Source organism: Oryzias latipes, chromosome 9, assembly GCF_002234675.1.
Source record: "Oryzias latipes chromosome 9, ASM223467v1".
In the NCBI taxonomy this organism is placed as follows: domain Eukaryota; kingdom Metazoa; phylum Chordata; class Actinopteri; order Beloniformes; family Adrianichthyidae; genus Oryzias; species Oryzias latipes.
In genome coordinates, this window is record NC_019867.2 from 32,832,827 (window position 1) to 32,856,280 (window position 23,454).

Sequence of the window (23,454 nt, forward strand, 5' to 3'; positions counted from 1 at the left end):
TGCAGACACTCAGGAACCATTTGGTGGTTTAACCCCCAATCCAACTTCCTAATGCCGAGCGTCAAGTAGGGAGGCACTGGGTCCCGTTTTAAAACCTGGATTTGAACTCACAACCTTCCTGTCTCAGGGTGGACACTGTACCACAGGGCCGCTGGGCTGATTACATCAGCTCCTGTAAAGAATCGTAAGTCTCACCCTCTAACCTGCTCTGCGTGAAAATGGGACATTTACACAGACAGAAGCTCCATCAGCGCCCCCTAAAGGCTCAGCGGTTCATCCGCTCGCCTTTACAGAATCTGCCGTTGAGGCTCACTGCCGCAGGAGAACCGACTCCCCTCACCTTGTAAAGCGCGTCCACCTTCATGGTGAAGCCGTCAACCCCCGGCATGGTGGTCATGGACTGCAGCGCCGGCACGTCTGAGGCAAATTCCGCCTGGAAAGGAACGTCGTGGAAAAACCTGTCGCAGACGTCCGGCTGTTTGCGATCCTGCAGGAGAAAGGAGGCAGAAGATCGGAACCAAAGGAAGCTCCTGAATCTGGAGCAGAAATGCCCGACCGCTGGCTGCCCCACCCTTTCAGGTTTAGGGTGGGGGTCCAGACAAAGATGCCAGCTCACGGTGAGGGGCCACATTTCAGGCGGGGCCCCCTGTGACGGCCCCGCCTGTCTGGGGACGTTTTAAAGGAGAACTTAAAGCGTGGGCTTGACTTTTTCTCCCTGCTTATTTTGTGTGACCTGTATGTGTCTTGGGGTCCTTCTCTATGATGCTATATTTTCTTCTTGCCATTTGTTTCATGTAAAGCTCTTTGACGTGTTGTGCAACAGGAAACATGCCCTATAGAGGAAGTTACATGTGACAGACAGCTGCTCAGTAGAACTTGATGAACCTTCAGCCGCTTTCCAGTTTGGTTTGGGTTTACCTAAACTAATAGGAGTCTTCCACAACCTCCAACGGTTCCAGAGACAGTTATCTGGCCGATGTGCGTTTTTATAGCCCTGTAAAAGCAGCAGATCATGTAGTGCTGATCAAGGCAGACTGCCCTAAAGCCTCCAGTCAACCGCTGAAAGACTGTAAACGTAACCAAACAGACATGAACATGAAGGCTTTCTACTACATCTTCTTTCTGAAATGAGATTTGAATGAGGACGTTTTGTCGTCTGAACAGTGTCTGCAGGGCTGCTTCTCTCCCTTTTCCAAACGTTGTCATCATGAAACAGTTTGTATTTTTGTAATTAATGCCAAATAAAGTCAGAGTCCCAGTTAGAAAGCAGTTCTGCTTCTGGGTCTCCTGATCCAGACTTGGATAACCCTCTCTCTCAGTTTGGAAGAGGTTTCGTGTTCGCTTCATGAACCCAGAGAAGGAAAGGCGACAGGTGAGCAGCATGTGAGTACCAGCAGCAGGAAGCGATGCTTCAGATGCTTGTTGGGCTGGATGCAGCCGTACTGCGGGCCCTCGTTGTACAGCGTTCCTGTGGGGTCAAAGAAGGGCACGTGTCCGTCCCGGCCTGTGCACAGGTAAACCTTCTCCAGCTGCAGTTTGTAGGCTGCATTCAGGTTCTGCTCGGGGTTCCACATCACCCTGCCATACAGCGTCTGGCCTGCAGGGGGCAGCAAAGGTCAAACAGGGGTTTCTGCCACACAGTGCGGCCCCGCCGTCCCACAACCCCGTCGTACCCATGGAGAAGGCTCCCTTGTAGTCCATCTCAGCCATGGAGACCTCAGCAGAGGCTGGATTCATGAGGAAGACCTTGTCGTTGTTGCACAGCTGGAACTCCGTGTTGAGGGAGTAAACCACGGGAACGGGCCGGTTGGTCTGCTGGAACGCGATTGGAACCAAAAACCTTTCAGAAGAAACAAAGCCAGTCAAGGCAGCAACCCATGAGCAAACAAAAAAGCCAATAAAACATCAAATCTGTTTAACATTTTAACTCATAAACCCACTGGAAAATAGCAGAGAATGTTCCCGCCTGCTTGACATTTAATCAGAATAATATCTGCATTCATACACACAAACATGACACACTGAATCCATTAAACATGTGTGTCAAATAGAATTTGATTCATCGCTTGAAAGGCAGCAGGAAGAAGCAAACCTATAAGACCCCACCCCCTTTTTTACCAACATCTCTTCACTCATCAGTTCTTTTCAGTCCCAGTGCAGAACTCAAAGGTTTGCTGTATCACGAATGAGCGCCTGCAACCGTTGGCCATACTTCTCTGGAGCATGTGCGGTGCAGGACAAGGCCTTGTCGCCGGGGTCGATCCAGGGCTGAGTGGGCTGGACGGTGCAGGGAATCAGGAAGACCGTGTACTCTCCGGAGTAGTCCTTCCTGAAAAAGGAGGAGCGCTGGTAAAAAGACACCACATTTGGCTTTTTTCTTCTCTAGACTCTGTGGACTGTTTATGTAGAAAAGTACCAGAAACCAGAAGCATGTGCTGTGATTGACATCTATAAACAGTAGGTGGCAGCATTGAGCTTCACTTGTCTTGACATTTAAAGACCCACTCCAATGGAAATGGTGTTTTTGGTGCTTTTAGCACGCTCTTGGAGCATTTTTCTAAAGAAAATTGAGCTTTAAACTGCCTTTTTCGAGTATTTCTTCATTCAAATGAATCAGTAGCAGACTAAAAACGCAGTTTGAAAAAGCTCTCAAATGTTCCACAGCTGCAGAAATGGGCGGACCACAGTCTCCCTGCTCCGCCCCATTCTGATGCGTCCACCTGCAGACGTCTTTGTTTTCCTGGTTGGATGAGTTGTATCCCCAAGTCTGTCGCTTTGGGAGAGTGTGAGAGGCTCTAAGCTAGCAGGAGAGCGTGTAAACAAAGGCTTAATGGGAAATAAGCGCAGGCTTAGAGGTGAACTCATGCCGCTCTGCAGAAACTATGTCTTAACAAATAAGTTTTGGCTAAACGCTGCATCATCATAGTAAATGCCTGATAGGAAGGCTTTGACAACAGGTCAGAATAAATTACATTAAATCAGTATCAGCGCTCAGTGGCCTTGTGGTGTCCGCCCTGAGACTGGAAAGTTGTGGGTTCAAACCCAGGCCAAGTCACACCCATTAAAAATGGGACCCTGCTTGACACTCAGCAATAAGGGACTGGATTGGGGGGTTAAATCCACCAAAATGGTTCCTGAGCACGGCTGTGTCTGCAGGTGTGTGACAGTTTGATTTTAATTTATCATAGATAGATGGATGACTTTATTAATCCCACAATAGGGAAATTTCATTTATCTGTGGCAGCAACACGACATTCAGAAATAATTTATATAATATAACATCAATAAAGGACATCACATTGACAAATGACAGATGACATTTAGATTAAATAATTAAAAATATAACTAAAATTATTGTGAAAAATTATTATCAAATATGAGATTCTTATTAAATAAAGAAATAAATATTAAATATTAAATAAATACAGCTGCAAAAGTGTAAAAAACATGCGGTCTGCAAAACATGTAAACTGTAAAAAAAAAAAAAAAAAAAAAAGGCAGTCGTATGTGGTCGTTTGCATTCATAGGCGGTCGTAGGTGGTCTTTGGCGGTCGTAGGCAGTCGTAGGTGGTCTTTGGCGGTTGTAGGCAGTCGTAGGCAGTCGTAGGTGGTCTTGGCGGTCATAGGCAGTCGTAGGTGGTCTTTGGCGGTCGTAGGTGGTCTTTGGCGGTCGTAGGTGGTCTTTGGCGGTCGTAGGTGGTCTTTGGCGGTCGTAGGTGGTCTTTGGCGGTCGTAGGCAGTCGTAGGTGGTCTTTGGCGGTCGTAGGTGGTCTTTGGCGGTCGTAGGTGGTCTTTGGCGGTCGTAGGTAGTCGTAGGTGGTCTTTGGCGGTTGTAGGCAGTCGTAGGTGGTCTTTGGCGGTCGTAGGTGGTCTTTGGCGGTCGTAGGCAGTCGTAGGTGGTCTTTGGCGGTTGTAGGCAGTCGTAGGTGGTCTTTGGCGGTTGTAGGCAGTCGTAGGTGGTCTTTGGCGGTTGTAGGCAGTCGTAGGCAGTAGTAGGTGGTCTTTGGCGGTCGTAGGTGGTCTTTGGCGGTCGTAGGCAGTCGTAGGTGGTCTTTGGCAGTTGTAGGCAGTCGTAGGCCGTCGTAGGTGGTCTTTGGCGGTCGTAGGTGGTCTTTGGCGGTCGTAGGTGGTCTTTGGCGGTCGTAGGCAGTCGTAGGTGGTCTTTGGCGGTTGTAGGCGGTCGTAGGCAGTCGTAGGTGGTCTTTGGCGGTTGTAGGCAGTCGTAGGTGGTCTTTGGCGGTTGTAGGCAGTCGTAGGTGGTCTTTGGCGGTTGTAGGCAGTCGTAGTTGGTCTTTGGCGGTCGTAGGCAGTCGTAGGTGGTCTTTGGCGGTCGTAGTTGGTCTTTGGCGGTCGTAGGTGGTCTTTTGTGGTCTTTTGCGGTCGTAGGTGGTCTTTGGCGGTCGTAGGCAGTCGTAGGTGGTCTTTGGCGGTTGTAGGCAGTCGTAGGGAGTCGTAGGTGGTCTTTGGCGGTTGTTGGCGGTCGTAGGTGGTCTTTGGTGGTCTTTGGCGGTTGTAGGCAGTCGTAGGTGGTCTTTGGCGGTCGTAGGCAGTCGTAGGTGGTCTTTGGCAGTCGTAGGTGGTCTTTGGCGGTCGTAGGTGGTCTTTGGCGGTCGTAGGCGGTCGTAGGTGGTCTTTGGCCGTCGTAGGCAGTCGTAGGTGGTCTTTGGCGGTTGTAGGCAGTCGTAGGCAGTCGTAGGTGGTCTTTGGCGGTCGTAGGTGGTCTTTGGCGGTCGTAGGTGGTCTTTGGCGGTCGTAGGTGGTCTTTGGCGGTCGTAGGCAGTCGTAGGTGGACTTTGGCAGTTGTAGGCGGTCGTAGGCAGTCGTAGGTGGTCTTTGGCGGTCGTAGGTGGCCTATGGCGGTCGTAGGTGGTCTTTGGCGGTCGTAGGCAGTCGTAGGTGGTCTTTGGCGGTTGTAGGCAGTCGTAGGCAGTCGTAGGTGGTCTTTGGCGGTTGTAGGCAGTCGTAGGTGGTCTTTGGCGGTTGTAGGCAGTCGTAGGTGGTCTTTGGCGGTTGTAGGCAGTCGTAGGTGGTCTTTGGCGGTCGTAGGCAGTCATAGGTGGTCTTTGGCGGTCGTAGGCAGTCGTAGGTGGTCTTTGGCGGTCGTAGGTGGTCTTTGGCGGTCGTAGGTGGTCTTTGGCGGTTGTAGGCAGTCGTAGGTGGTCTTTGGCGGTTGTAGGCAGTCGTAGGCAGTCGTAGGTGGTCTTTGGCGGTCGTAGGCAGTCATAGGTGGTCTTTGCGGGTGTAGGCAGTCGTAGGCAGTCGTAGGTGGTCTTTGGCGGTCGTAGGTGGTTGGAGGCCTGCGTGTTGTGAGGAGAATGTACCCATCTGCTCCCTGCACTCCTCTCTAATCAACTAACATTGGGCTTTATCATAATAGCCATTTCATTTGTCCTTGGAATGATCTCTTCTGTCCCCGTGTCGGCCTGCTGGAGCAGATTGCTGGAACTTTTTCTTGGAATTAGACTCCTCTAGAGGGGATGTGCAGGTCTTTCCCAGCTGGAAAAATGTTCACCGACCGATTTGGTGTTTCTGTCCTAGATTTTGAGTGATTCTCCGGTTTCTTCCCTTTGATAGTTAAATGCTGAGTTTCTTCAACACTGTTAAAAACATAATTTACAACAAAACTATGGATTCCTCTGAACTGCACTAAACCCCAAACTTGGACTAAAAAGATGTGAATAACTGCATTACTGGCTTTTAATCATATCTCAGGAACCAAGTCTACTATGGATTATGATGCAGCAGCTTGTGGAACATCTGTAGCTGCTGTACCTGCTGTAGGAGCTGGTGGCTCTCCACAGCTGGTACGGCGAGTCGAAGGTCTGAGCGCTCCACAGCAGCTTCAGGTGGAACTCGATGCCTCCCAGGTGGTCAGGAGCCATCAGACGGGACGTGTGACCCGGTAGGGTGTGGTGCTCGGGAACAAACTGACCTGCAGGGGACATGGAGGCGTAAATGGACCTGTGCTGCTGCTGCAATGACACGGTACAGTAACTAAAAGTACATAATCAGAACCAGATGGTATCTTTTTTAGTAAACTGCAATGCTAGAGTATTCTCCCCTAAAAGTAACTATAATGAAGCTAACACCGTAGTCTATTTGTACTGTAATGTCACTGGAATGTATGTTGTAATGTTGTAATGAAGCTGTAACACGACTGCAGTGAGTTCAAACAGTCATCAACCGCCTGGATGGGGGGCAGTCAGAGGGGGGAGTAACTACCGGGTTTCACTTAAGCCGGTTGCTGGTTGAACTACGGGGAGACGCAGAGAGTTGTGTTGATGTTTCTGGGTACTGGGGTAATGGAGTAATGGTGTAATAGAGTAAATGAGTAATGGAGTAACGGTGTAATGGAGTAATGGTGTAATAGAGTAATGGAGTAATAGAGTAATGGTGTAATAGAGTAATGGTGTAATAAAGTAATGGTGTAATAAAGTAATGGTGTAATGGAGTAATGGTGTAATAGGGTAATGGAGTAATGGTGTAATAGAGTAATGCTGCAATAGAGTAATGGTGTAATGGTGTAATAGAGTAATGGAGTAATGGTGTAATGGAGTAATGGTGTAATGGAGTGATGGAGTAATAGAGTAATGGTGTAATTGAATCATGGAGTAATGGTGTAATGGAGTAATTGTGTAATGGAGTAATGGTGTTATGGAGTAACGGAGTAACGCAGTAACGTTGTAATGGAGTAATGGAGTAATAGGGTAATGGTGTAATAGAGTAATGGAGTAATAGAGTAATGGTGTAATAGAGTAATGGTGTAATAAAGTAATGGTGTAATAAAGTAATGGTGTAATGGAGTAATGGTGTAATAGGGTAATGGAGTAATGGTGTAATAGAGTAATGCTGCAATAGAGTAATGGTGTAATGGTGTAATAGAGTAATGGTGTAATGGAGTAATGGTGTAATGGAGTGATGGAGTAATAGAGTAATGGTGTAATTGAATCATGGAGTAATGGTGTAATGGAGTAATTGTGTAATGGAGTAATGGTGTTATGGAGTAACGGAGTAACGCAGTAACGTTGTAATGGAGTAATGGAGTAATAGGGTAATGGTGTAATAGAGTAATGGAGTAATGGTGTAATGGAGTAATGGTGTAATAGAGTAATGGTGTAATAGAGTAATGGTGTAATAGAGTAATGGTGTAATAGAGTAATGGAGTAATGGTGTAATGGTGTAATGGAGTAATGGTGTAATAGAGTGATGGAGTAAAAGTGTAATAGAGTAATGGTGTAATGGAGTAATGATGTCACAACTGTTATTTTTATCTCACTGTCATTTCAGTCTAATCCAATAGTAACTTTTTAAAAACTGATTTGTAGCTGTAATGACAATAAAAGTAACTGTTGTGTAACTACGTCTTTGTCTTTTAGCTCCCTTTAGTCAACCCCCCCCCTCCACCTCCTCTTTGCTCTGATGTCCATCTGTCCATCAGGCTCTAAGAACCTCATTATTTTACTTTTTAAATTAATTTAGCCTTTTCCAGATGAAATTATGAGCCTTTCTACACCAAAGAGAATACTCGGGTTGGGTTAGGGTTAGCCGACCTCTGAACTTGGCGTGAGTCTTAAACTCGATGACCAGCCGTCCGTCCTCTCTGATGAAGATGCGGATGATCTGCAGCCGGGCTGAGAGCACGCTGTCGGTCTGGATACCTGCAGGCGCCAAACGTCACACGTCAGGAACAGAGAACTACTCACCTTGTCCAGCTGGAAGTCCGTCTATATGAAGTCTAAGTACTTCAGTAATCCGTAGTAATATTTACATCAGAAGCTACATGGATTTAGTCATGATGTCTCATGGATGCACTCACTTCCTCAAATCTCTCCTAACAAACCAAATGAAGGCATTAAAGAAGGAGACCAGGAGGTATGTTCTCCCTGGATGAAAGGGGAATAAAGACGTAATGCTAACGCCAGCACGGGATCCCTGACCGCTGGGATCCCTGACCGCTGGGATCCCTGACCGCTGGGATCCCTGACCGCTGGGATCCCTGAACGCTGGGATCCCTGAACGCTGGGATCCCTGAACGCTGGGATCCCTGACCGCTGGGATCCCTGACCGCTGGGATCCCTGACCGCTGGGATCCCTGCTCACCTGTTCTCCACAGAACTGTGTCGTAGAAGAAGGAGAACTCCATCTCGGTGTGGTGCTCCAGAGACGCCCAGCCGCGCGGCGCCGTCACATAGATGTACGACACGTGCAGAGGAACGTGGACCGTCAGGAAGGACTGAGCCGAGTCCCGGACCTGCAAAGACAGAGGCGTGCTTGAACCGGGTTCCCCTCGGGGGACGGGTCGGGTCAGCATCCCACTGAACTGGAATGGAGAGCTCTGCTGTGAGCTGGGACTTCTCGTAACGTCAAAGGATCTTTTTCACTCAAGGTCTAAAGGAGATTCTCCCTCAACGGCCTCCATCTAACCCTCCCATCTGCATCCTCCTCCCTCTTGACCTCCTTCACTACAACCACCCTCCAGTTTCAGCATCACCCCACAGGTCTACAGAACCGGCTGTGAACCCAGACCAGAACCAATCCAATAGAAGCATTCTATGAGTTTGCTTCTTTGACTCCCTTTCAAGACACGAATGCAACTATTTCACACTCATGATATTTAATGGACTGAATGTGTAAAGCATGTGTGACTATGTGTGTCTGTGTGAGTGTGTCGGTGTGTGTGTTCATTGTTATGCCGACGATACGCAGTTGTATTTATCCATGAAGCCTGACCAGAATGACCAGATAGAGAAACTGAACGCCTGCATCAGAGACATCAAGACCTGGATGACAATTAATGACCTCCTCTTGAACCCAGAAAAAACTGAGGTCATTATACTTGGTCCTAAAAACCTCAGAGATGCTCTGTCTGCTCAGATAGTCTCCCTGGATGGCATAAGTATAGCCCCCAATTCCACAGTTAGAAACCTTGGGGTTTTACTTGACCAGGATTTATCATTTAAGGCTCACATATCTCAGGCGTGTAGAACTGCCTTTTTTCACCTGTGGAATATTGCTAAGATCAGAAATATACTTTCTAAGAGTGATGCTGAAAAACTCATCCATGCATTTGTTACGTCGAGGCTGGATTACTGTAACTCCTTGTTAGCAGCGTGTCCTAAGAGTTCCTTAAGAAGTCTCCAGCTTGTTCAGAACGCAGCAGCTAGATTGTTAGCAGGAACTAGCAGAAGAGATCACATCACTCCTGTGTTAGTTTCACTCCATTGGATCCCAGTTGATTCCAGAATCAAGTTCAAGATCCTCCTGTTAACCTATAAGGCCTTACATGGAATGGCCCCGTCCTATATTAAGGACCTCATAGTCCCTTACCAACCAATCACAACACTTCGCTCGCAAAATGCAGGACTGCTTGTGGTTCCTAGAATTAGTCAAAGTACGGTTGGAGGTAGAGCGTTTAGTCACCAAGCCCCTGTCTTATGGAATAAACTACCAGCTCATGGAAGAGAGGCCGACTCAGTTTCTACATTCAAAGCTAGACTGAAAACATTCCTCTTTGGACAGGCTTATTGTCAGACTAGTTAGTATTCAGAGATTATTTAACTTAATGTTAGTTTGTTTAAATTAAACTTAATAATAACTATTTCTTTTAAAAGGCTGCTAGAAGTTGAAGCTGGGGTAACTATGGTGCCCTGGGGTTCTGTCCTCTTTCCTTTTTTACTTCTACCCTTCCTCTCCTCTATTCTTGATCATTATTTATCATTTAGTTCTCCATGCCTCTGTTTGGTGCAGTGATTCATGTATTGTCCCTCTTTTCCTCTCCCCTCCTGGGGAGTGGGAGTGCTTCCAGACTCCAGTTGGCTCATCCGTGCTCCAGTTCCTGACCGTTTACCTCGTCTCTGCTCCTGCTCCTACACCTGGCTGTGGTTCCTGTCTCCGGCTCGACTCGCGCCTTTGACTGTCCCGATAACCACGGCTGGATGAAGCTCGTCTGCTGGACTTTTATATATGTAGTCGTAGATTTAGATAAGTTAATTCTTCTCTAAGATTTCTGGTAAATCGCCTGTACGTCCTGGGGGAGGATCCCTCCTTCATGTGGGCACCCCTGAGGTTTCTTCGTTTTTTCCGGAATCCGGTTTTTTTGGGAGTTTTTCCTTACCGCGAAGGGGGGTCTAAGGGCAGGGATGCCAGTATAGCTTAGTCAGTTTGTTATTTCATTTTAGTATTTTTCTATTGAACTCTTTGTATTCGTGATCCTTTTGATTTCATGTTTTACTTCGAAGCCCATCGAGACGACTGTTGTTGTGATTTTGGGCTATACAGATAAAATTGAATTGAATTGAATTGAATTGAATTGTGTGGGTGTATGCATGTGTCTGTGTGTGTGTGTGAGTGTTTGCGCGCGTGTGTGTTTGTGGGTGTGGTGAGTGTGTGTCGGTGTGTGTGTGTGTGTGGGTGTATGCATGTGTCGGTGCGTGTGTTTGTGAGTTTGTGTGTGTGTCTGGGTGTGTCTGTGTGTGTGTGTCGTGTGCATAAATGCAAACATGAATACTTAGCAGCTGTTATCTGAAGAAGGTTAATTTCTCTAATTTTCTAATCAATGTATGGATTCCTATCTTAAGGTTGTGTTGATCAGCTGCTACGTACTTTAACGCAGACTCAGCTGCTGGTCTAAGTAAAACAGTTGAAAAAAGGTCAAACATTTTAAATGTAGGGGAGAAAACCTGGATTCAGACAGTTCACATGGCCTGTGGATTACCGCTGGGACCCCCCCAGGCTTTGTAGCACAGACGGGTGAAGGGAAAACCTGTCTGGACGGGGTACGCACCTGGAAGTCTGCAGTGACGGAGCCCCCGCACACATCAATGAGCCCCGTCATGTCATAGTAGGCGTCAAAGGTCCAGATGCAGCTTTTCAGGTTCAGGTGCTTGTAGAGCCGGATGGTCTTGGCCTCGCGGACGTTGGGGTTAAACTGGTGCGGGCGGTCAAAGCCCGGTCCCAGAGAGAGGCGGTCAAAGGAGACATCGTCCAGGAAGCCGGTCTCTGTAGAAAATGCTTTTCTTTATAAAGAGTCTGAAAGACTACAAACATGGCAGCCATGTCCCCCCTCCCGGTCACAGGAGGCCTTCATAAGAAACACAAAGTGAAGTCGGAGCAAGGGAACGTCTCCTCATGTTCTAATGATGTGTGTTATGGTCACAGGAACCCCTTTCTGGTTCAGACTGTTGTCATGAATCAGACCCACAGAGCTTAAACTGGAATCCTGATGGTCTCCTGTCTGTTGGTGGTTTAGGCGGTCTGAGGGACTTAGCGGTCGGATGGTCCTCCAGGACTTCTAGATCTGCAGGTACAGTCGTATCTGTCCGGCTGTGTTCACCCACAGCTTTCTTTATGCCCAGATCATCATTCTTCTACCACCATGCTTAACATCTCGTTTGAGGCGGTTGTTAGGGGAGAAACTTTGAAGTCCCCCTCCGATCATCTTCTGATCCAGTTTCTAAGAGTTTTCTCAGTGGTCTTTCAGTTATGATGACGTCGTTTTTAGCCAAAATCAATAAATCGGTGTCGTTTTCTAGGACTTAGTTTCTGCAGAGCGGCAGAAGTTCATTAGAAATTCACCTCTGAGTTGTGGGCGGGGCCATTGACCTGCGCTCATTTCCCATCATCCCTCTGTTTACAATCCTTTCCGCTATCTTACAGCCAATCACAACACCACATTAGCGGTGCAACAACAGCAGCAGTATCAGATCCATCCATCCGTCTGTCCAGTTCTGATCCAGATTCCAGCTCAGACCAGGAGAACAAAGACGTTCATGGATTTACCTGTCTGCAGGTGGATGACCAGAAAGAGGCGGGGCAGGGAGCTTGTGGCCCCGCCTTTTGCAGCTTCTATGTCACAACTACAATCTTTATCTGGTGACATTTGGCGTCGGCTCCTGATTCCCAACGATTTGTATGAAGAATCACTCACAGATAACCTCTAAATCTTAATAAATGTCCTCTATCATGCCAGAAATCGGACCAGAACATGTTAAAAACAACAGAAACAGTTTTCTGGGGAGCGAGTCTTTAACTGCTTTCCATTTCCAGTGTCAACACTGAGGTTCTAGCTGGGGGGGATTCAGACGTGTGTTGGTGTGGTGTGCAGCATGGGACCACTGACCGGACAGGCCTTGCAGCTCCTTGACGGTGACCAGGTTGGAGCAGACATGCTGCTGCCTGTAGATGGACTCGGACAGCAGGAAGTGCAGGTTGTGCAGAGGCATGGTGGACACCAGGGGGAGCATGCCGTCCTGATGAGGGATCTGCACTGAGATGTGGATCCTGCAGGGACACGGAGCAAACGTCTACATCCATCAGAAGGCCTTCTGCCTGCTGCCCGTGCTTGTCCTGCTTCCACCAACCGGTTGGGATGCTCCTTGTGCTTCACATCCAGATATTTTAGTGTGGCGATGAAGGACTGAGCCTGGAAGCCTCTGGCACTCCCCGTGGTCACAGGAGTGTGGCAAATTGAGCCCTCTGTGCTGATTGTGGCGATGTTGCTCCGGAGCGGGGTTCCCAAATGACCTGCTTTATCCCGGGCCTGAGCCACACAGCGCACGTGGAAGCGGCGGCTGAAATAAATGCTGTCCAGAACCTGACGGAACAGCAGAAGAATCAGAACCAGGCAGCTCAGACATGAGGATGTCTCAACCAGAATGCCCAACTATGTCAACCAACATTGCTTAAGTGTTTAAAATGAGCCAAATACCCAATTACCTTACAGCTTCATATAGTTCTAGCTTTTATTTATCTATGTGTCTTTCAAGATAGAGGACAAAGTGAAGCAAAGTTCTGAGACTTTAGTTTGCATTTCTTTTCCTTGTTAAGGCCCGTTCACACCGGGACGAATTTCGCCCGCGATTTTCGCCGACGTTTAACACCTCGTGACTAAACAGAGGGCACCAATGAGAGTGTGCACACTGACGCGAATAAACGCCACGCGTCAAAGCGTCACTTTTTAAAAAACGCCTCGGGTTCGTTTTTTTGGTTTGACGCGCCGCATCGAAATCTATTCGACCAATGAGAACGGCGCTTTTGCACACGTGTCTGGAGCTTCTGAAGTTACAGTAAAACACAACTTGGGGGCGCTCAAACACAAAACTGCCTTTCTGAGCACACATACCAGCGAAGAAGATAGACGCCAAGTAGCGTCTACACTGCCGCAAAGAAATAATGACGGACATTTTAAAATATCCCCCAACCAAGCAGCAGTTGGAGCTACTGGTGTTTGATATATTCATGTTTTCTTTGTTTGATTCTGACAAGCGCGTAAATACTTGCTCTCTTCTTCTGAGTGAAAAGCGACTTCAAGAAGCGTAAAGTTGCGCAGCGCCACCTTGTGTACAGGAGTATTTCTGTTTTACATTAAGCGCCATCTAATGTCAGGGAATGAAATTGCATGTTCGCTCGGCTCATCGTCAGTGAAAATCGCCTGGGTGTGAACACAAAAAACGTGGCGAATAACGCCTGGCGAATATTCGTCCCGGTGTGTACGAGCCTTTAGTCATGTTGGGTTTTGGTGTTTGGTGATGAAGGTTCTAGCTCTCATCCATCCCACCTCAACTGTTTCCTGGTTCCTGATTAGTGAGACCCTCTTTTTGTTTTATTTCTTGGTTTTCAGGTGGAAGTTATGTCACTTTTTAGTTTGTCATGCTTAACTTGGGTTTCTTCCTAAAAGCCTCTAACGTTGGATTCTTCACAGCAGCTTTTTTCAGGAAGGTTCCGACCTTGTGGTTGACGCTGGTGTAGGGCGTGGTGTCAGTCACGGTCTCAAAGGGGGAGCGTGCCCCGCTGGTGTCGGTGGGGGCTGCCACTTCCCAGGAGAAGTGCACCTCCGTTTGGTTGATCCCCGCTTCCTCACAGAGCTCCTTCATCACCGAGTACTTGGGGTGGTGGGAGTCGCAGGGCGTGACACACACCAGAGGGTAACCTGGAGGGGGGGTCCTCTTACTGCCCTCTTTGGTTACCTCCAGTACGTGATCATAGTCAGCCAGAGAGACCACCTAGCAAAGGGTAGGGGGGGGTGTAATGGACACGTGTTTACCCAAAAACTGCATACCATTGGATTTTGAGTGAAGTTATCTCTCTGTCAGCTTTCTTACTATAGGTGGGGCAGGAAGGATCAGACTGCCTGCAGCCTCCTGGTCCAGGATGGTCACTGTTGCCATGGAGATCTCCCCAAGCATTGCCTCCACAGGGTCATCAGGGCCAAGAACAAGGGAGAAGGACTCGTGCCACTCCCTGTCCTCGTTAGACAGAACCTCCACTTGAAACAGGGCGTGGTCCATTCCTGCCAGACCAAGTAAGAGGATGAGACTCTGCTGATGCCAAAACCTTCCCCGAGAAATGTCAGGGTGTCTTAGGCACCGACCCGGACTAAATTTGAGAACCCGGCTCTTTGGGTTGTAGTCAAGTCCGGACTGGGCTGAGCCGTCCCGGGTGCTACAGCGGATTTTGGATGTTCGATCCAGATCCCCCTGGCGGATCACCTTGATGCTGAGCACCTCAACACCATCAGGACCGGGGGGCTCTCTGACCTGGTATGACGCCTGCTCAAACTGGATGGTGGGAGCTGAAGGGACAGGGAAGGAAAGGGGACAAAAACCAGAAGCTCCTTTCCATCCGTTGCTTTTCATTCACAGAGAAACAAAACGCTAAGAGACCCTTTAGTTGAAAGACAAAGTTTCACTGCATACCATCTTCATCATTGGTGATGGTGATGGTGACGATGTCATTGAGGCCCACCATGGCACCGCTCCAGTGGTCACCCAGAGGTGTCCCCAGATGCAGCTGGAAGTCCTCGTCAGGCTCGAAAACCGAGTCGTCGCTGATGTGAAGAGTGCAGTTTTTCACCTGGAGGACAGAGCCACAGTCTTTAAGTTCCAGGGACAGAAAAGACCATGGAATGAAGGAACAAATGAATAAAGATGATTAAATGCTAACTGAACCTTAACTAATCCTACAGTTAAAACATATTTGGAGCTCTAAGTCACAAACTTTATCAAATTATTTCCACCTTTTCTCCTTTCAGGAAAGTGATTCTTGACTCGTCCGTGTTCCTTCTTTCCTCAAAGTCGTCCATCACCGCGGCGGACATGGTTCGGGTAAAGCAGCGCACCGACGACCTGAAGGACAGGTCACCAGTCCGGATAATGGGGACGTGGAGGATGCCGTCCTTCTCCTTTACTGTGTAGAGACTCTTCTCAAACTGCATGCTGGGAACTGAAAAAGAGAACAGCTCTTGTTCCAGCTTCTGGACACACAAGTGTTGTATATTACAATCAACATAACAAAGACAGAGTCAGGAGGCAAAATGCATCAACAGAGAGAGGAGTCTTAGAAGTTAGGATGAGCGGAGACTCAGCAAGCTGTTACAGAAAATGGTTTCTAGCACGTTCTTGTAGCATTATTCTGATGGAGGACATTTATAAAAACAATTCAGATTAAAACTGCAATTCTATCCTAGTTTTTGCTTAAAAACAGCATCATCCTGATTAAAAGACCTCTGGAGACGCGTTGAGAACAGATCAGCTGAGGATTGCAGTGGGATTCCAAAGAGTCTTTAAAAATGTCTAACAATGTTTTTAAAACGACATTACTTAATGTCAGCATCTACAGAGAGGAGAATCATCAAATGAGGACTCCGTCTGTGGTCTTCTGTCCCACAGAGCGTCCGTCATGGACATGATCTCGTCAGTGACGTTTCTAACGATCCTGGAAACTTTAAAACCTCCGTCCTCCTCGTCTGCAGGTGAAACTACGTAAAGGAGGCCATCTTTGAACCTGGTCTAGAAGGACTGATGTCCTGTGGACCCAGACTCTTTTCAAATGGACTGTTTCAGTCTGTGGTCACATGAGTCCAAATGTGATGTTGATGGTCATCCCTGACATCGTGCCCTGGGCGCTAAAGAGGGGGCAGGTTTCTGAAGTGATCTGCTGGAATCCACAGGTCTTAGGTGTAACTGCAGGACTGAGAGCCCGCTGGCCTCCTTCTCCATACATCCCAGCACTCTGGACAGGAACTGGACCAACTTCAACACCAAAAGTTCAGAAACTCTCATATCTTTATCATACTGTGTACTGTGGTCACTGTGGTCACCATGGTAACCGTGCTCCTGTCTAATGACTGAGACCTGCAGCAGCATCGCATTTGACTTGAGCTTAATGAGTGGATAAAAAGAGTCACATGTAGATATTTGCTGTTCTGCTGGGGCTATTAAACAGTCCTAAAAGTTTTCATTTTATCCCAACGGGTCATGGAAGTGAGGTGTTACTGCACGCACTGTCCTGGAAGGTGTCGCTGATGACCACGCTGGCTTCATAGGGCTCCTGGAGGACAGCGCCCTGAGGGGAACTGAGAAACACCACGAAGGACTCGGCCCCCTCGATGGCAGGGCTCTGGATGTCGTCCATGATGGTCAGGCTGCAAGTCTGATATGCAGAACGCAGAGCTTCAGATGGGCTGTTCGGGTCATATCAATCACATTATCCGGCTCCGCTGTGTCTGCACACATCGGAACGCTGGGAGCAGAGAAACCCACCTCCACAGTTCTTCCTGCTTTAAACTCCACCTTCTTGGAACTGGGGATGTAGTCGACCCCCGGGCTGGCTGAAGGGGGGTCTGAGGGTCTGGTGGCACACCACACAGAGGTCAGAGAGGACAGGTCACTGCCATGTCGCAGCACTGGAATCTCTATGGTGCCTGGAGAGGGAGGACAATAGGAAAGGAGGGTGGAACCAATGGAAAAGGTGGTGTTTCTGTGCTGCTGAAGAAGTGACAGCAGAGTGATGACAAGCAGCTTCGTTAGACGTTCAAAGACTGTCACCGCGTTCTCATTTTCCACTCATTTAACCGTGGATGCTGATAGCACTAAAGGGAACCGTCTGAGACAGGAGCTTGGACTGACTGTTGGGTGTGGACATTCTGAGGCAGCAGGAGAGGCTGCACAGAGGTGTCCAGGTCAAAGACAAAATGTCCGTCTGTGTGGCGTTTCTGACCACCCATCAGTGACGTGAACCCTCTCCCAGCCGTCTCAGGAGCCGGTCACCTCACTGATCTTCCAGAACAGAAGTGAATGTTTTCATACCAGCGTCCTCGCTGAAAGTAAAGGTGGCGTTCCCCAGCGACACCGTCGATGCATCGTTGGGCCCGTCGATGACCACCTTGGCCACGACCACATCTCCCACTCGAGCGTTTTCGGACACATCTGACAGCACCAGCTCAAACTCTTCTGACAGCTCGTACTCGCTGTCATCGATGAGCTTCACGTCACAGGTGGACATGCTGACGCCGGGCCCCAGGATGACGCGGCTGTCCGTGCCCATGCCGCGGCTCTTGAAGTCCGAGCCGGACTCCAGAGCGTGAAGGCTGCTGCCCTGAGCGGACCGGGCCACGGTGTAGCAAAGGGCCGACACGGTGCTGGAGGTGTCCCCTGAAGGGAAGGAGAGGGAGGAGCCTGTGACGTCTTTGGACTGTTTCTGGTGGTGATCTGACAGCTGAAAGCGGGCAGTTGGCTCTGCTGCTTTTTGCTTATATTTGAGTATTATACTTTATTCTGCTGCATTTCTGTTTCACTTCTCCCACTAAACTATAGAGGCTCCTAAGTTCTAACCGCCTGTTCGTAAAGCTCTACTCGTGTGCAAAGACATTTGGTCCCAATTCTTCCTCTGGAATCTCTTATATGAATAAAATCTAAAAGTTTTCCACAGGAAATGTTTGAGACCAAACTTGAATCCAAACTGTTCCTCCATTATCGTGCGGAAGTATCTGCCCAGCTGCCTTTTTTATTCAGTTGGTTTCTGTTTTATAATCTGTTCGTGTGTCTTCTGTGCTTTTTATGTTAACATAGTGTATTCTGCTTTGCTTGTTCGGCACTTTGGGCTCCTTGTCTGGTGGTGGAAGCTGCTCTAGAAATGAATAAATGGAATGAATGTTGGTGTTTATTAGAATTAGACCACCACAAACTCAACGGTGCCAGTCATTCAGAATTCAGAACGTACTATAAATGAGAGGCGTGTGGTTATCACCAATGCTGCAGCAGATCAACACCGCCTTATCAGTCCTTTTGCTTTCCAGGTCTAGTACAGCTTATAAAAACTGCTTTAACACCACCTTGAGATGGAGATGAAGATGGAGGATTTTCCAATTGTATCTGTTTTGATTGTATTGACTACATGATGCATCTTGGAGACATTTTCTTGCTTGCTAATAGGATCTTCCTGAAAAGTTCACGCACTTCACTATGATGTCATCATATGCCAATTTATATCTTAATAAAAACTATTTTTTTCTCCTTATGCGTTCCTGTAGCAGCAGCAGCTTATAAGTGTTAAACAAATGCTTTGGTGCTATTGGTTAGAATCAAACGATATCTTTCCTGGATTCTTTTTAGGATTAGGTAATATTTACATTTTAAGAAGGAAAAAAGTTCCTGCATAGTTTAAAAAAACAACTCTTTTCTTGGTTTAGCCGTGTGCATACCTGTCCTCTCCACGGGGGCGGCGAAGACACCGCTGCTTTCGTTGACGTGGTAGGTCTTCTTGTCAAACTGCAGAGTGGGCTCGTCTTCGGTGTCGTTGATGTGAACCGCAGCCCGAGTGTTCCTGCCCAGCAGGGCGTACACCGGCATGCTCAGCTCCACGTGGAAGCTCTCCATCCCTTCAAACTGCTTGTCGTCGTTGATGATGATGTTGCACACCTTGGTGTCTTCGCGCTCATCAAACTGAACCTGTGGAGTGGACTGGATTAGGGGGAGTTAATGGAAGTGTGCAGGTGTTTCTCTGCAGCTCGTGTACCTGTCCAGCATACTCCACATAATCCTGCTGGTCCAGCCGGGATCCAGAGCCGCTGCTGGAAACAGCACTGCCCTGCTCAGTGCGGCACAGCACAATGGCGTACTGGTTGAGATTGCCGGTACGCTTCACGGTCACAGCTACGGTGCCGGCCTTCTCACTCACGTTGTAGCTGAAGGAACAGCAGAGGACAAGGCGTGTTTGAGAGCCGGCACGGTTTGGCTGCTTCACATCTGAAGGAAGCGCAGCGCGGGGTGTTGGGGCTTTGTTTCAGCTGACATGAACACACACCTCCTATGCTGAAAGCTGATGAGGGACCACTGGATGTGGAAGACGTTGTCACTGACCACGTTGGGTTTGCTGTCTTTGACCAGGAACTTGAAGTTATCCATTGTATCTAGGATGTTCTCCTCATGCAGCACGTAGCGGATCAGACCAAGGTTGACGTCGGCTACAAAGAGCCAAGAACACAAAATTAGTCTGAATTTACCTGCCTGGCATGTCCCGGTATGTGGTTTTCACATATATGTGCATTAGCATGACCAAACTATGTCTGCCTGTTGTGTCTCAGTTAGATCGCCTAACCGTTTTCGTCCAGAGCCAGATGTGACCGCTCCCGTACGGTTTTTGTGGTTACAATAATGCCCACAGCAGGTACAAAGGGTTATGCAGTGGAAAAAGATGTAGCAACAGCTTGAACACTTTTGCTCAGCTTCTCCAATCACCAGGCCCGATTTCAAATGTCAGATTTGCAAGAAGTTGAGATTTACAGTAACATTTAGTCACTGAAGAATGCACAGGAAACAGTTGAAAGGGCAGAAACGTTTAGATTCTATTCGGAACTGAAACTTTACCTTCAGAGTCACGCAGAGAAAGAAGAAACCCAAGAGGACGAGGAGCACAGATGGTCTCACTGCTTCACCAGTACTACTTTTATTTATTTGTAAGAAACTGAGTGAATCCACACAGAGGTTTAAAAGCAGAGACTCTGGGATGACAGCTCGGTTTTGGTCCTCTCTGGTTGGACTATGAGAGCACCTCTTTTCTTCACCAACTAGAAAACATTGTGAACATCTCACAGTCAATCAAAACTCTTTCTTGTCAGATGAGCAATCGTGTTTTTATAGACTGACTGAATGTCTACATCAAACATCCTAATCATTATCTTTGTGCATCACAGATGGAGGCCTTGGCTCCTGGTCATAAGCATGGTGGAGCACCAACACCAGGGTGGTCCTGCTTCACAAACACCCCACACTGCCTAAGTCTGTAGGATAAGATACCAGAGGTTAAGACCTCAGAGTTTGGATTTGTCACGAGGGGCTTTGTTTGTTCGACCGAACCATAACCGTCCAGAAACATGCCAGTTTCAGTGAATCATCTGAAGAGGACATGGTAATGATGACCACTCATTTCTATTAGTATTGAGAAACTACAGTTTTAGCCTGCCATCCTGATGAAGGGGAACTGCTGGGGTCTACCTTGTGTGAAGGTGCTGATGGGGCTTCCAGGTCTTAGTTTGCTCTCCAGGAAGCCTTTCTTAGGCGCTGTGGTAACCTCGTACACCAGCTGTCCATCCTCCGTGTCAGGGTCCATGGTCAGCAGCTCTTTCTTGGTGATGAGGTTGGTGGCCTGACCAACATTAAACAGAAATGTACATCAGCATCCTTTCAACCACATCATCTCTGTTCCCCCTTTCAACATGTTCAAACATCTCCATCTGCTTTCCTGCATGGATCTCCAGAACATCTAGGATCTGTTCCTCTGATGGATTCAGTCCTGATCCATTCTGGTCCCAAAGAGAACCTGTCCATCACCACAGCAAACAAGCTCAAAGCTGAGACTTGGTGCAGTCCCACCTCCACCTTGACCTCCTCTTTCACACCTACAGGACATCTCCAGACGTCCTCCTCTAAACCACAGCTCCTCTCTCTGGATCCTGTCCTGGACTTTCCCTAGATCTACAAAGACACCATGCAGCTGCTTCGGACCTTCTCTCTTCCTTGACTCATCATCTTATTCCTCAGTAACGTCTCTAACCTGTTCTTCAAAACGGATACCAGAACGTTTCTGCTCCGTTGTGCAGACATCCTCTCACTAACAGTCCAATCAGAAACCTTTATCTCCTCTTCAAAACGCCTTCATACCTCAACAGGTCTGGACCAACTGCCTTTCTATTCTTCTCTCCTCTTCTTCCTCACCTTATCCTTATTGATCTTTGCTACCTGCTGCTCCACAACATCCACCTCTTCTCCTCTGTGCTCTCTAACCTGTTCCTCATTCATCAGCTCTTCAAAGTTCTCTGTCCACACTTGTAGAACCTGTCAACACTTCTCCTTGTCTGATTTTGATCACCATAACCTGCTGTACATCCTTCCATTTCCCGCCTCACTGTACAGATCCACCTCTGTTTGTTAAAACAAAGCCTTTAAAGGTCGATGGACACGTAAAACACTTGAACTGAGTCCCTCTGCAATGGTCCGAGGTTTCCGTCGGGCTCATGCTGAACCTTCATTACTAACAAACACCAGTTATTATCTATGACTAAAGACATCTGAACCAAGTTGTACTGGTAGAAAACAGAAAGCTGCACCTTGGAGTCCATGTACTCCAGCCACTGCAGTCCCAGATTGGTGACGATTCGAGGCGTCCCGTCATCAACCGGCAAAATTTCAATTTTGAACTTTTGAGGAGCAGCTGTCACAATCTGAAGGGAAAAACAGTTGATGAGAGACATTTCTGAAGATGCTCAGTTTCAACAGTTTCAATAATAAAAGATCGTCTCCTTTAAATGTCCGTAATGCTTTGTCAGTGTGTCAGAATCAAAATAAAACAAAACTGGAAAAAGAAATGAAAGTACCTAAAGAAGATAGAAATAAAGAATTGGATGGATGGATTTCAAAATGCACAAGTGAATCTGCCAACAACAAATAACTAATATAAATCTAAATAAATACATAAAAATAAGACACTAGAAAGACGTAGAGGACAACGTCTAAGAGAGACAGTACACTGGAACACTTCTGAAGAACCCGTTATGTCCAGGCTAACAGTTGTGTTCCACACTTTAAAATGACACACAACTGTCATGTGTGTGAGGGTACAAGCAAGGTTTGAAACTGAAACACAGAACTAGAGAAAGAACATGTCTGAAGAGGCTCATGTGCCACAGGAGAGAGGTCAGGAATAGAGCAGACCCCCCCATCACGTCTGGGCTTGTGGACAAGCTTCAAACGCAGAAGGTACCTCTAGCAAACAAGCTAACACATGAACTAGCAGCACAAGTTCATGAACATTTGATTAAAATAGAAATGTTTGTTAAAAGAAAGAAAGAAACAGCCAGACGTGTCTTTTTCCCAAAACCTCATTGAACCAAAGGCAGTAAAAGCACCACGTCCAGCCGCTCACCTGTTTCCATTCCAACTCTACACACAGAGACTTGATTAGGAGGTTGAGGGTTGAGTTTCCACACTTCCTCCAGAGGTTACAGGATGTTTTGTATTCTGAGTGTGGTCTAGGGGTCGGGGGGGGGGGTTGTTAAAATGAATCCCAAAGGCTGATGGGGGGGGCACGCTTCTTTTCTTCAAACCTAAGTTGCACACCCATCCCTTCTCTGGCTCAAACCAGATCTTACAATGGGAGCAAACACAAGAACATACCCCAAACACTGAAACCAACCTCTTTGCCGCCTTCCTCCACCATGAAGAGAAGGTTGGTGCTATCGGTCAACGTGAAGGTAAAGCGGTCTTTGAGCGAGTTGGAGCCATCGTGGTTGTAGCTGATGTGGTTTTGGTAGATGTCCTCCATGGTGAAGCTGCTGGTTTGTCTGTAGTGCTGCCCGTTGCTGGTGCGTTCAACGGTGCCGTGGCGAGGGGGCTGGACAATGGTGAAGGTGATGGAGTCCGCCTGCACAAGACCCAGTAAAAAAGAACCATAAACACAATGAGACGTATTCAGAAGAGTGGATGGAGACCCTGAGGAAGACCCACAGCATTCTGGAGAGACTTGACTGGCACGTGATTGCCTCAGAGTCCCCCCAGAGGAGCTGGAGGAACTTGCTTCTCTGGCAAGACCAGGAGCCATGGTTCACATCACATCTAAGCCTGGGGGATCAGTGTCCCTGTGGTAGGGGTTCTGTTCCTTGCCCTCGGGCTCCGGCCTTCTCCGAAATTCCAACATTGGGTGAGCCTGGTCGGGCCATGTTTACAACACTCCTTGTGGACCCCCACTTCTCTTGAGCGTCTTCCTCCTGGGTTGGGGTGGGCGGCCCCTGCCTCGCTCTCTAGTGGACCTCCTGCGGGGTGAGCAGGTGGCTGCTCGGGGCTTGTCTCCCTTGGGGGGCCCAGGCTCGTGCCTGGGGTTAGGGTGGGGGGATGCTCAGAACTCCTGGGTGGTGGTGGGCAACTTGTGTGGGGCTGGGGGGGCTCTCCCGGGGCACGTTGGGCCCTCCAGGCGTGGCGGGGGGGCTGCTCTTCTGGTTGGGCTGGAGCTTGCACTTTCTGTCCCCCTGTGCTTCCCTGTTGTCTGGCGTTGGGGGCCCCTGTGGGCAGTCCTGCTGGACCTGGCCTGGATGGCGGATGTGATTGGCCGGCTGCGGTTTTCCTCTATCTACCATACCTTCTGCTTTGGCAGGGGCCTTGGTGTGGGGATGATTGGGCACTATCC

The 23,454-nt window shown here is 48.2% G+C and overlaps 1 protein-coding gene across 3 annotated transcripts in view; it reads right to left on the reverse strand.

Moving 5' to 3' along the window:
• fras1 (Fraser extracellular matrix complex subunit 1) overlaps positions 1–23,454 on the reverse strand; it is a 144,419-nt gene that overhangs the window by 1,873 nt on the left and 119,092 nt on the right. For all 3 annotated transcript variants that reach the window (XM_023958905.1, XM_023958906.1, XM_023958907.1), the window contains 24 exons: positions 22,468–22,695; positions 21,383–21,496; positions 20,271–20,421; positions 19,081–19,240; positions 18,793–18,961; positions 18,479–18,725; positions 17,085–17,429; positions 16,539–16,699; positions 16,281–16,428; positions 15,014–15,219; positions 14,694–14,850; positions 14,369–14,569; positions 14,100–14,287; positions 13,725–14,000; positions 12,360–12,592; positions 12,119–12,279; positions 10,784–10,998; positions 8,101–8,251; positions 7,551–7,658; positions 5,773–5,932; positions 2,213–2,329; positions 1,674–1,840; positions 1,392–1,597; positions 341–487 (listed from right to left, as the gene is read on the reverse strand). In XM_023958905.1, coding sequence (XP_023814673.1) covers positions 341–487; positions 1,392–1,597; positions 1,674–1,840; positions 2,213–2,329; positions 5,773–5,932; positions 7,551–7,658; positions 8,101–8,251; positions 10,784–10,998; positions 12,119–12,279; positions 12,360–12,592; positions 13,725–14,000; positions 14,100–14,287; positions 14,369–14,569; positions 14,694–14,850; positions 15,014–15,219; positions 16,281–16,428; positions 16,539–16,699; positions 17,085–17,429; positions 18,479–18,725; positions 18,793–18,961; positions 19,081–19,240; positions 20,271–20,421; positions 21,383–21,496; positions 22,468–22,695 — 4,416 coding nt within the window. The remainder of the gene's footprint in view (positions 1–340; positions 488–1,391; positions 1,598–1,673; positions 1,841–2,212; positions 2,330–5,772; positions 5,933–7,550; positions 7,659–8,100; positions 8,252–10,783; positions 10,999–12,118; positions 12,280–12,359; positions 12,593–13,724; positions 14,001–14,099; positions 14,288–14,368; positions 14,570–14,693; positions 14,851–15,013; positions 15,220–16,280; positions 16,429–16,538; positions 16,700–17,084; positions 17,430–18,478; positions 18,726–18,792; positions 18,962–19,080; positions 19,241–20,270; positions 20,422–21,382; positions 21,497–22,467; positions 22,696–23,454) is intronic.